Source organism: Sapajus apella, unplaced genomic scaffold (genome assembly GCF_009761245.1).
Source record: "Sapajus apella isolate SASKATOON/1434 unplaced genomic scaffold, GSC_monkey_1.0 scaffold53, whole genome shotgun sequence".
Lineage (NCBI taxonomy): Eukaryota > Metazoa > Chordata > Mammalia > Primates > Cebidae > Sapajus > Sapajus apella.
In genome coordinates, this window is record NW_022436993.1 from 15201137 (window position 1) to 15214156 (window position 13020).

The window sequence follows — 13020 nt, forward strand, 5'->3', positions numbered from 1 at the left end:
GTGGCTTCCAGTGACTGGGAGGAGGAGGCACTCCACAAACCCACAGGTCCACAGCAGACTCTAGACTCTACAGACAGGACGCCCAGGCTGGTCCAGGGAACTGGAGCAAACCCTGTGCACATGCGAGGTATTGGAAGAGGAAGACTAAGGAACCAGAGTGGCTCTCAGCCCAAGGACAGGTCTCAGTCACAGGTGAAGCGGGAGCTTGGACGGTCATGGGCACTCACGGTCTCCCATCCCCAGAAGTGAGCCTTCCTTCCTGAGCCCCCTCAGGCTGTTCACCTGCATGCAATCACAGCTCAGGGCTGCATGGCCTAAGACTCAGTCCCAGCTGTCCCCACCACCCATTCTGCTCATCTACAAACAAGGATGGAGCCTCAGCAAACTCCAGCATCTGACGCCTTCTTAGCCTGCTCTCAAAGGAGCATGCAAGGATGGACCCACTCATGCATTCAGCACTGACTTACGGCGGCCAGGAGGCAGCACGCACACAGGACAGTGAGAAGGGCTTGGACCAGCATTTAAAGAGCTCACTGCTGAGTTCTAAATCTTCACTCCCTGTCACCTCTGAAAATACCCCCAGCCACAGGTGACCTACATCCCTCATCTGCTAAAAAGTACAAACTAAAGAGGTCTTGTTGGAATCCTGGCAGGCATTAAAGGGTAGGAGAGTAGAAGGCAGCAGGAAAAGCTGGAGATGACCACTAAGCCATCCTCCGCCCCGCCGGCCACGGGGCAGGTCTCACCTCCTGACTCAGAGCTGCCAATAGACAGGCTCCTCGGGAGCGGGGGAGGCGATCCGTCACAGGACAGTGTTACCTGGGGGTCCTGACGGTATTACCTGGGGGTAACAGGAACTCCAGCCTGTTGCACAAAGGTGAGCATCTACAGGAGACCCTTCCAAGACAACCGGGGAAGTGCAATCATGGAAACAAGGATTGCCTGAAGGTGCTGAGCAGGTGAGGGGAGAAGACCACAGAAGCAGCAAAGAATCTGGAGTTAGGCTTGGAATATGGAAACCTACGGCGGATCCATCAGTGTTGACAGAGCTTCCTGTTCAGTGACTGCAATCAGCCTCCTGCTCCCTCCCCTCCTTTTTTAATTATTATTATTTTTTTTTGAGATGGAGTTTTGCTCTTGTCACCCAGGCTGGAGTGCAGTGGCGCAATCTCAGTTCACCGCAACCTCTGCCTCCCGGGTTCAAGTGATTCTCCTGCCTGAGCCTCCCAAGTAGCTGGGATTATAGGCATGCACCACCACACGGTACTAATTTTTGTATTTTTAGTATAGATGGGGTTTCACCATGTTGGTCAGGCTGGTCTCCAACTCCTGACCTCAGGTGACCCACTTGCCCCGGCCTCCCAAAGTGCTGGGATTACCAGTGTGAGCCACCACACTCGGCCTTCCCTCCCCTCCTGATTCCTCCTGGGCTACTTTCTCAAAGATAACTCTCCTGCAGGAAGGTCACGGTCACACCCCAGGGCCAGACTTTTCTAGACAGACCATTCCCGCATCCTTCAAGTCTCAGAACACCCAGCACAGACTGAAAGCGATCAGGGTATCCAGGGTAACACTCAGCTTTGGGGAGCATTACTTGGTGCACATCAAATGTGTATTTACACACCACCCAGAGTATGATTTAACAGATTTGAAAACAGCACAAGGACGTTTTTCACTTTACAATTACGGCAAGAGATTTGCTAATTTAGGTCCTTAAATCCTTGGAATCTTTAAGCAGTCCCTTGCTGGATGTCATTATCCCTAAAGCCACCAGCTAATTCTAGGCCAGTAATGAGAGAGCTCACAGCTCACAGGAACAACGGCGGGGCTATATAAGCCAGAAGCTAAGCCAGCCTCACAATTCTGCCTAGATCCGGCCCCGCTCCGGGTCACTAGGGCAGTGGGCATCTCATGGGCACCCATGACTGAGGCTCAGCGCCACACCCCTTGTCCACACCATCAGGAAATCTCTCATTTGCAGAGGAGATTCGGAAAGGTCAAGCAGCTTCCCTGGGGTCACAAGTCAGGGGTGTGTCTGATTCCAAGCCCTAACACTCTACGCCATCATTCTGTACCCGGTCATAATTAAGAAATACAGCAACAGACTTTTTTTTTAATTTGGAAGAGAAAAATTGTAGGACTAGTTACTCAAGGTAAAAAAGCAATAGAAAGGAAGAGAGCTCTTAGCCAGGTACAGTGGAGCGCTCCTGTGATCCCAGCAACTCAGGAGGCTGAGGCAGGAGGATCGCTTGAGGCTGCAGTGAGCTACAATCACACCACTGCACTCCAGCCTGGGTGACAGAGCAAGACCCTTTCCCCACAATAATCGTAATAAAATCAGAGAGGCCAATCCCACTTCAGAGGAGGCACTTAGAGATGCCACTAAATCCAGACAGAAGGAAGGACTGCGGGACCTGAGATCCCCACCCAAGAACCGGGAGTATGTGTATGTCAGGATTCTAAACGTAACCCTTTATGAAATGAAAGTTTAGCAAGCTGCAGCCCCCAGAAGACGGAGAGCTGAGTGGTGGCCAGGGGCTGGGCTCACGCGCATGGCTATTTGGCAGGTTCATCAATGTTACTGCAAAAATGCAGAGTCCATGAATTTGTTTTTCCTTTTTTTTTTTTTTTTTTTGAGTCAAGGTCTCACTCTGTCTGCCAGGCTGGAGTGCAGTGGTTGGCTCACTGCAACCTCCACCTCCTGGGTTCAAGCGATTCTCCTGCCTCAGCCTCCCAAGTAGCTGGGATTACAGGCGAGTGCCACCACATCCAGCTGATTTTTGTACTTTTAATAGAGACAGGTTTCACCATGTTGGCCAGGGTAGTCTCAATCTCTTGACCTTGTGATCCACCTGCCTCGGCTTCCCAAAGCGCTGGGATTTCAGGCGTGAGCCAACACGCCTGGCCTGTTTTTCCTTCTTTTCTATGGTTTTCCCATTCAGCCAATATAAACCACACGCCAGCTTTCTGGATGTAGGGCACTGATCAGGGAGAAGTCAATCACATCTCCAGTCCCTTCACATCAGGTGGATCCTGAAGAGCTGCTCCAAAACTCCATGCGTTCTGAACACCAGATTCTGCTTTCCTCGACCCAGTTTTATCCTTCTTTTGTTGACTAAATAAGGCAAAATTAAGGGAGAAGACTCTAAGGAAGCCTAGACTGTTTGGTTTAAAAAAGCAAATATTAAAAAATAAAATAAAATAAAACCCTTCCACCTGAGAAAAAAATTACTCCATACCTGGAGCAGGAAATGAGGGCAGAGGGAAAGATAGCAGGCATGAGTAATGAAGTCCTGGGGTCTGCAGGAGGGAGGGCAGCTGGTAGGATGAGAATGATCAGCAAAGCTTCATGAACGGGGTAGGCAGAAAAAAAAGCAGCTGGAGTGGGAAAGGTTTTCAGCAGGGAGACGGCGGACGTCCAAGCTCCTCTAATCTCTAAAAGGAGAACAGCATCAAGAGAGCAATTCCGAGGCTGTGAGAGGAAACCTGACCAAGCACCTGGAGTGTGCTTTATGGGTCTTTCCCTGGATCTTACATAATTCACGCCCCACCTGCTCCCATGCCCAGAACACATCTGGGCACAGCTTGTGGTTCTTTTCCATCATCCATATGACCTGGCTGAGGGACAGAGAAATCCTCGCAGAGCACTGGCATTTACTCTAATCCCACGGACCTCATACATGACTCTGCCAAAGGGTCATCCTGTGCTGTGCAGCAGCTCCTGTTGCTGAGACAGTACCATCTTAGGAGCAAGTGGGTGGAATCTGGGCTTCAAGGGTGCCCTGCACAGGCCAGCCCAATGACGTCAGAGCACCAGTGACAAGGACAAGGTGAGGGTGAACAATGGAGAATCTTCAGGACACAAGCAAGGCAAGTACTGGCACCCTGACACCATTCACTCATTCATTCATTCAACGCATTCATTTGTTCACTTGCCCATTTATTCAACATTAACACATCCATTCATTCATTTATTCAATTCATTTATTCATTTGTTCACTCACCATTCATTCACACATTAACTCATCCATTCATCATTCATTCATTCAACTCATTCACTGTTCACTCACCCATTCATTCAAATATTAACTGATCTATTCACTCGTTCATTTATTCATTCATCCATTTATCCATATACTCACTCACTCATTCGTTTATTCATTTCCACTTTCGCGGGAAAGCAAAAGGCTTCAAACCAGGCTCCAGCTGGATCTGCCAGAAACATACACACACGGACAACAGACAAATGAACTTTGGAGTAAGTTTTCTGCAAACTAAGATAGGGGTGATGGGAGAAAACTTCAGAGTCAGAACCTCACGAGATTGAGGAAAAACCCTTTGGGGCTGTCTCCCCACCATCGCAGGTAAGTTCCAATCCACCTCTGTGGGTCACATGGTTCCTGCTCTCCCTATCACCATCTCCAAAGGCAAATTAGAGCTCCCAGGCGCTCAGAAACGTGGCCCAGTGTCTCCAGACAGCCCATGGACTCTGGAAATCACTGCTTCTCTGATGTATCCAAAACCCCTCTTCCAAATGCAGAATACCTGAGCCAAAGACTGGCCACAGTGACCTCTGCTCAAGGAGACATGGTCAGGCCTTCTCAGTTGCCTCACCCCAGGGGCGCCGGGTCTCTCCAGACCCCACCACATGGCCAAAAGGGAAGTCACGGCTGGAGGACGGAGACACCAGGAGAAAAGTAAGGAACCATCAGAGGTTGCAAAGAATGTCCTCAAATCCTCTGCGGATGTGAGGAGCTTGTAAATCTCAAAATGTAATATAGAAAAGCTGGATAATAGCCATCACTTCTAGCTTTCCCGGTAATCCCTTCAAGGAAGTAGAAAAGAAGGGGAAAAGTCAGACTGGGTCATGCAGGCACGATCAGAGGCTTTCTTAAAGCAGGGAACGGACGTCCCCAGCTCTGGCCCTGGAGTAAGAGAGTCCACTCCTCCCACCCTGGGGTCCTCAGGTGCTCCACCACAGGCAGCCACTCTGCAGGATCTCCCTGGATTACCCCGAGGATCAGTGTATCTTTTAAACAAGTTATTCCTCGGGAAAGTGAGGGGATCGCTTCTACCTCTTAGGACTGCACATGATCAACCGATTCTCTTGGAGGTCTCACAATCAGCCTCCCCCCGCACCCCATCCAGTCTCTCTCCTCAGACACTGAGTGATCACGGCCTCCAGTTCACCCAGACCCACGTGTGCACCCAGCTCCTTTCTAAGCCATAAGCTGATCTCCGTTTCCACCTGTGCCCTCAATAACCAGGGATTACAGCGCAGCTGTGAAAAACAACCCCAGGCTTCCAAGGGGCAGCAGTGGAGGTGAGATGTGTGTCTGATGAACTTCCCAACAAAACTGCCTTTCACATTTTGGTTTATTGTTTTAATTTTTCTTCCTTTCTCTACTACAACAATAAGGCAATAAGAACAAAGTGGAGAAAGCATCATTTTTTTTAAATAAGAAAATGAGGCTAATCTCCTAATTTATTGTAAAAAATTAAAATAATAGCATCTAAAAATGATAATCACAAGCATCAAGCGGGTGCAATGGTTCATGCCTGTAATCCCAGCACTTTGGGAGGCCAAGGCAGGCAGATCACTTGAGGTGAGGAGTTCAAAACCAGCCTGGCCAGCATGGTGAAACCCTGTCTCTACTAAGAACACAAAAATTAGCTGGGCATGGTGGTGTTCACCTGTAATCTCAGCTACTCAGGAGGCTGAGGCAGGAGAATCACTTAAACTCCGAAGGCGGAGGTTGTAGTGAGCCAAGATTGCACCAGTGCACTCCAGCTGGGGCAACAGAGTGAGACTCTGTCTCAAAAACTCATCATCGTCCTCATCATCATCACATGTATACACCAAAGCCACAAGCCTGAAAAGCCCCAGAGAGCTGCAATAGAGAGAGATCCAACACTCAGCACATGGATTCTAGCTGTAGCTCTGCCCTAAGAAAGCATGTGGTCTTCACAGCCTGGCAGCTCTCAAGTCTCAGTTTCTTTGTTTGCAAAATCAGCAATGTACTGCCTCATTCTCAGTCTCTGACGTGTGACCCACAGACAGGACAAGGAAAAAGTCATGTAATTAATTCAGATGACTTGGGATAAAGACTAATCTGATTCAGTGAAAGCTCTAGATGTACTGAAGCACACTGATCCCCTTCAAGTTCATCAGATAAAAAAAAACTCAGCTACAGGACGCCAAAGCACCCACAGACCTGTTCCGTGCAAGCCCACCTACGAGCAGGGCTGGTCAGTGCCCTGCGGCGCTGTGCTCTCTGGGAGAGCGCGTGGCGTTCATTTGGGAATTACTGATCACAGTGCTCTACTGAGCAATCCGTCTTTTCGCAGAACATGCAAAGGTCAACAGGGGCTTGGTCCCATCCAAATGCTCACAAATCCCAAAAGAGCAGGATCGGAATAGGGTTTTTCTATGATTATGCCAGTTACTGACTTCCATCCAAGAGAGAAGAGCAAGGCAGCAGGGGATGTGAGTGTTTTCGTCATTATGGATGGCAAAGAACATGAAGCAGAGGAAGGCAGAAGGCTGGAAAACAGTGAGAGAAGCGAGCAAGCGGGAGAGAATGTGGGAGACAAAGTGAAAGGAGAGAGTGCCTCCCCAGGGTGGGGAGGGGCCATACAGGAGAGGGGCAGTGTTGTAGTAAGAACCGCATTCACCCAGCCCATGTGTCCAAAGGACGCTAACCAAGCACATTAATGCAAACACCCTCACATGCTCAGTGGAGGGCTTCCCCAGAAGTGAAGCCTCAGGTGGAGTGCAGCTGGACACAGCAACGCCCCTACCGTCTTCCACGTGCACCCGGTGGTCTCAGCCACCCCCACCTCGAACCTGAACTCAGTGCCAATGTTTATCAGCCCACGTGCTAACGGCTGGGCACTGTGAGGTGGATGACTGAGGATGTCGTGCAGGTCACAGGATGTTATAAGAGAAAATGGAGGCCGGCCACGGTGGCTCACGCCTGTAATCCCAGCACTTTGGGAGGCTGAGGTGGGTGGATCACCTGAGGTCAGGAGTTTGAGGGCAGCCTGGCCAACATGGTGAAACCCCATCTCTGCTAAAAATACAAACACATTAGCCGGGCATGGTGGTGGGTGCCTGTTATCACAGCTACTCAGAAGGCTGGGGCAGAATTGCTTGAACCTGGTAGGCAGAGGTTGCAGTGGGCCGAGATCACGCCACGGCACTCCTGCCTTGGCAACAGAGTGAGACTGTCTCAAAAAGAGAGAGAGAGAGAGAGAATGGGGAAGAGGGCATGGGACATTAGGCGGTCAGGGGAGACTGCCTGGAGGTGGCATTCACAGTAGAGGCTGAAGAATGAGAGAGAAGGATGGGGGAGGGGGAGTCAGCAAAGAGGAAAGAGCATGTGTGAGGCCCTGAGACGGGAGAGGGCTTGGGTGCTGGGGAATTCAAAGCAAGCCGGAGTGGGGGGAGGGGCGCTGTGAGGTGAGAGAGACACAATGTGGGGGAAGGCAGTGGCAGGCAGGGGCCGCACCACACCCCCCTTCCTGGCCACAGTGAGTGTCGTCCTGCATTCAGGCTGCTACAGCAGAGTGCCATAGACCAGGTGGCTCATAACCCACACGTTTCTGTCCCACGGCTGGAGGCTGGAAGTCCAAGATAAGGTGCCAGCAGGGTTGGGTTTGGTGAGCGCCCTCTTCCAGGTGCGGACGGCCACCTTCTTGCTGGGTCCTAACACAGTGGCATGGCTGCTCTCTGGGGTCTCTTTGACAAGGTCACTAATCCCACTCAGGAGGGCTCCCCCTTCATGACCTAATCACCTCCCAGAGGCCCCACTTCCTAACACCATCGCATTGAGGGTGAGAATTTCAACACAGAAATTTAGTGGACACACAAGCCTTCAGCTCGTAACAGTGAGGAAGCTGGGCTGTTTTCCGAGGGCAGTGGGCAGCAGCAGACGCCAGACACGGGCAGTGCCCAGATCCCGCCGCCCCCTTCCCGGGGTTGCACTGGCTCACTCGGGAGGCGAAGGTGAGGAGGAACAGGATGAAAGCGGGAACCCCACGGGGAAGCTTCTGGATCCACCCAGAACAGAGAAAGCAGTATCTCAGACCAGGTATCAGAGAGAGAAACGAGCTCTATGAGGAATACCATGAGATAGCATATCGAAACTGGGGAAAGAAAAGAAATTTGGGTTAGAAAGAATCGAGAATCTTTAACAAGTATCTATATTCAGGGGCCTAAAAGCTCCCCATCTAATTCACAAAGAGCCCAGGCAAGAGGGCTCAGAAAAGCCAGCAGGGATCCTGGGCAGGTCAAACACAACCCAGTACTTTCCTGTAAGAAAGAGTAAGTTCAGGCCCAGTGCAGTGACTCACACCTGTAATCCCAGCACTTAGGGAGGCCAAGGCAGGCAGATCACGAGGTCAGGAGTTCAAGACCAGCCTGGCCAATATGGTGAAACCCCGTCTCTACTAAAAGTACAAAAATTAGCTGGGCATGGTGGCATGCACCTGTAATCCCAGCTACTCGGGAGGCTTAGGCAGAAGAATCACTTAAACCCAGGAGCGGAAGTTACAGTGAGCCGAAGATCACGCCACTGCACTCCAAGCCTGGGCAACAGAGCGAGACTCCATCTCAAAAAAAAAATAAGAAGTTCCATGAACCCAGGAAAGTACCTCCAGCCTCATGACATTCCTCCAGGAATAAATGCTTGAAACCAAATGAAGGCGAACCAAATTCCAAGCTCCAAGATGGCCAGTGGAAGGCCAGGCCGGGCCGCTGGTTATTCTCTGCCCTCCCAGACCTGCCCTCCACCTTCTCCCTGTCCTGGGAGGCCAAGCCTGGCAGATGGCGCTACCCAGGCCACTTGTCCTCCAGCTTCAGGGCTGGCCGATGGGAGACACTGTCAGGAGAGCAGGGCAAGAGGAGAGAGTTCCCTGCCATCTCCATGCTGTGGGACTCTGCCATCCACACACCCCATTTCCCTGGGCAGACACCTGCCATGGCTCCATGACTCTCCAGGGTCCTCCCCTGACCCCTTTTGACTAAGAGCAAACTGGTCTTTGGGCTCCTAACCCTACCCACCCTCTGGAATCAGTCCCTCCATCAAAATCTCTTCATCTTCGCCATCTGGAATGCGTGCCCCCCTTTCCTGCCCCTGCTATGCCCCAAGTTGTCCTGAAAAACCTCTATAGCATCCCAGCACTTTGGGAGCCAGAGGCAGGATAATCACTTAAGCCCAGGAGTTCGAGACCAGCCTGGCCAACATAGGGAGCCCTCATTTCTTTAAAAAAGAAAATTAAGGCTGGGCCCAGTGGCTCACGCCTGTAATCCTGGCACTTTGGGAGGCCGAGGTGGATCACTTGAGGTCAAGAAATCGAGACCAGCCTGGCCAACATGGTGAAACCTGTCTCTATTAAAAAATACAAAAATTGGCCAGACGTGATAGCTCACACCTGTAATCCCAGCACTTTAGGAGGCCGAGGTGGGTGGATCACCTATGGTAGAGAGTTCAAGATCAACCTGACCAACATGGAGAAACCCCATCTCTACTAAAAATACAAAAAAAAAAAAAAAAAATTAGCCAGGCGTGGTGGTGCATGCCTGTAATCCCAGCTACTCAGAAGGCTGAGGCAGGAGAATCGCTTGAACCTGGCAAGTGGAGGTTGCAGTGAGCCGAAATCGCGCCATTGCTCTCCAGCCTGGGCAACAAGAGCAAAACTCCATCTCAAAAAAAAAAAAAAAAAATACAAAAATTAGCTGGGTGTCATGGCACGCACCTGGGGTCCCAGCTATTTGGGAAGCTGAGGTGGGAGGAACGCTTGAGCCCAGGAGTTCAAGGCTGCAGTGAGCCCTGCCTCCACTGCCCCACTCCAGCCTGGGCTTGGCGACAGAGTAAGACCCTGTCTCAATAAGAAAAAAATCCCATCACCGCAAAAATGCAACAGCCTAAACAGCAAGTCTTGAGCTGGGGGATGAGCTTCTCATAGCCAGGGCTGACTCTGTGTCAAGCCTAACTACAGAATGGCCCAAAGACAGCTCATGAAAGGATTGTTGCAACGCTCAAAATAACAGCTTATCGTGAACGGTACACCAAAGAGGAAACTGTAAAATAATACCAAGATGGGCTAAAGTTAGCTAATGTTGGAGGTGACAGTTCTTCCACCAAGGCGTGCAAAAATGTTCGTAGGGCAGCATTTAAAGTCTGCCTGTCATCATATATAAATTGGGACAACGGATAAATGATATTTTCTTATTTGGGAGGAATCCCACTTCTGTTTTGCCCATATATTCACTTGTTCAACAAATACGTATCAAACATTGATTATGTGGCAGGCACTCAGCTACCCTCAAAGACACCATCCTTGTCCTACAGAAGACAGTCTAGATGAGGGGCGGGATAGAAGCAGTTCGGATCCCCGGCAGTAAGGGGTGCACAGGGCTAAGGAGAGATTCTGGAGGGCATAGGGAAAGGAGCACCTTGGCTGAGCACCGTAGCTCATGCCCATAATTCCAGTGCTTTGGGAGGCTGTGGCAGGCGGATCACCCAAGGCTAGGAGTTCAAGACCAGCCAACATGGTGAAACCCTGTCTCTACTAAAAATACACATATCAGCTGGGTGTGGCGGGGCATATCTATAGACCCAGCTGCTCAGGAGGCTGAGGCAGGAGAATCACTTGAACCTGGGAGGCAGAGGTTGCAGTGAGCCAAGATTGTACCACCACACTCCAGCCTGGAGGATAGAGCGAGACTCTGTCTCAAACAAAAAAAGAAGGAAGGCAAGGGGAGGGGAAGGGGAGGGTGAAGAGGAGGGGAGGGGAAGGGGAGGGCAGGGGAGGGGCGTGTCCCTGGGACTGGGGGCAGTGGTGGTGACATGGCAGAGAGAAGTTTTCACGGCCGGTTAGGACGTACAGGCTGCACAGTGTGGATGAAGAGGTAAAAGAGGGCGAGACGGGTGGCCTTGAAGGATGTCACATGATGTCACAAGATGGGGAGCTGGGGGAATCAAACAAGACAGCTCAAGACCCTGCACAGGAAGGCACAGGTCCCCCATGAAGAGCAGAGGACTCAAGCACTAAGGCTGAAGCACAAGGCTTTTCTCATTTCAGATACACACCATTCAGGTCTTTTTCTAGATTTTGGCACCACAGAAACCAAACCCTAAAATAACCAACTTAGTCAGGCTAACGCATTTCTGGCTGTCTGAACAACCCTGGGGGGAAAGGCTTCTTGTATCTAGATCTGAGACATTCAAAGTTATCGTTTCAAGCTGGCTTCAAGCTGATTGAAAAACGGAAGACCGAATTTCTGCCACTGACACTTTCAGACCAACAGAGATTCCCTGTACCTGGGAGTTCTGGATATTCACAGGCAACTAACACAGCGGCTGCAGGTGATCGAATTTATTTGTCATGGGGCAAAATTGAAGTGAAGGGGTTCTTCTTTTTCTTTCTTTCTCTTTCTCTTTCTTTCTCTCTCTCTCTTTCTCTCTCTCTCTCTCTCCCCCCCCCCCTTTTTTTTTTTTCTTCCCCCCCCCCTTTTCTGCCCAAACTGGAGTACAGTGGCGCAATCTCAGCTCACTGCAACTTCCACCTCCCTGGTTCAAGCAATTCTCCTGCCTGGAGAATTGGGACTACAATTCTGCCAAGTAGTTGGGACTACAGGCGAATGCCATCACATCTGGCTAACTTTTGTATTTTTAGTAGAGATGGGGTTTCACCGTGTTAGCCAGGAATGTCTTGATCTCCTGACATCGTGATCTGCTCGCCTCAGCCTCCCAAAGGGCTGGCTCTTTTTTTTTCTCTTTAGAGACAGCCTCACTCTGTCCCCTGGGCTGGAGTGTAGTGGTGAGATTCATAGCTCACTGCAGCCTCAACCTCCTGGGTTCAAGTGATCCTTCCACCTCAGCCTCCTAAGCAACTGGGACCACAGCACAAGCCACCATGCCCAGTAAGTGTTTTCTTCTTTTTTTGTAGAGACAAGGGCCTCACTATGTTGCCCAGGCTGGTCTCGAACTCCTGGCCTTAAGCAATCCTCCCACCTTGACCTCCCAAAGTGCTGGAGTTACAGGAGTGAGCCACCACTCCTGGCCAAAGGGGCCTTTCTTTATGATATAGTTAAGTGGTCACCCTTAAAATATTAGATGAGATCCATGGACAGTACAAAAGGAAATCCCCCAAGTCCTAGAAAACAGAAGCAGCATAAGTATCCCTGCTTCCCTACCTTCTCTGCATCATAAAAACATCGTGTGCTTCCTAGATGTAAGCAAAAGTTTCATGTACATAAGCAAACTCTCCCACCCAAAAGAAACAAGTCATATTGTGTAAATTATTACAAACAAAAACCGTTACACTGGCTGGGCTCAATAGCTGGTGCCTGTAATCCCAGCACTTTGGGAGGCCGAGGCAAGCAGATCACATGAGGTCAGAAGTTTGAGCCCAGCCTGGCCAACATGGCGAATCCCCATTTCCACTAAAAATACAAAAATTAGCCAGGCATGGTGGTGGGCGCCTATAATCCCAGCTACTTAGGATGCTGAGGCAAGAGAATTGCTTGAACCAGGGAGGCAGGGGTTGCAGTGAGTCAAAATCGCACCACTGCACTCCAGACTGGGTGACAGAATGAGACTCTGTCTTTAAAAAAAAAAACTACATTAACCCATATATTTCCCAAAGAGAGCTCAGACTGCCAAATATTTCCACAAGCCCAAATCCTGCTTTTCATTTCTCAGCAAGGTCTTTTTTGGAAGGGGAGACCTCTAGGCCTCCTGCATTTTGGCCGTGTGTTCAGCAAGCTCGCTGCAGCTTGGAATGCAGCAGCCATTCACATCCAGGAATCGCATCCCCTCGTAAGACCTGTTCTCATGTGGCAATGCCCCGGGCACGGGGCGCCTGCAATTGGAGCCAGTGAGCTCATTTCTAATCACTGTGTAATTATCCTATTACCAACACACGCTGAAAATCCAGAACAACCAGAGAGAGGCAGGACTTCCCTCTTTGTTCCTCCTGTTACACACAACTCAAGCCCTGACCATAGTCCTC

At 50.4% G+C, this 13020-nt stretch overlaps 1 protein-coding gene across 4 annotated transcripts in view; it reads right to left on the reverse strand.

The window, feature by feature from the left end:
• CAMK1D (calcium/calmodulin dependent protein kinase ID) overlaps window positions 1-13020 on the reverse strand; it is a 462154-nt gene that overhangs the window by 380001 nt on the left and 69133 nt on the right. Inside the window, exon 1 of one of the 4 annotated variants that reach the window (XM_032244056.1) lies at window positions 3552-3913. The exons of the other annotated variants lie outside the window; for them this stretch is intronic. Within the exon in view, the coding sequence (XP_032099947.1) occupies window positions 3552-3574 (23 nt within the window). The 5' untranslated portion in view covers window positions 3575-3913. Of the gene's footprint in view, window positions 1-3551; window positions 3914-13020 lie in introns of those variants that run through there. 4 annotated transcript variants of the gene reach the window in all.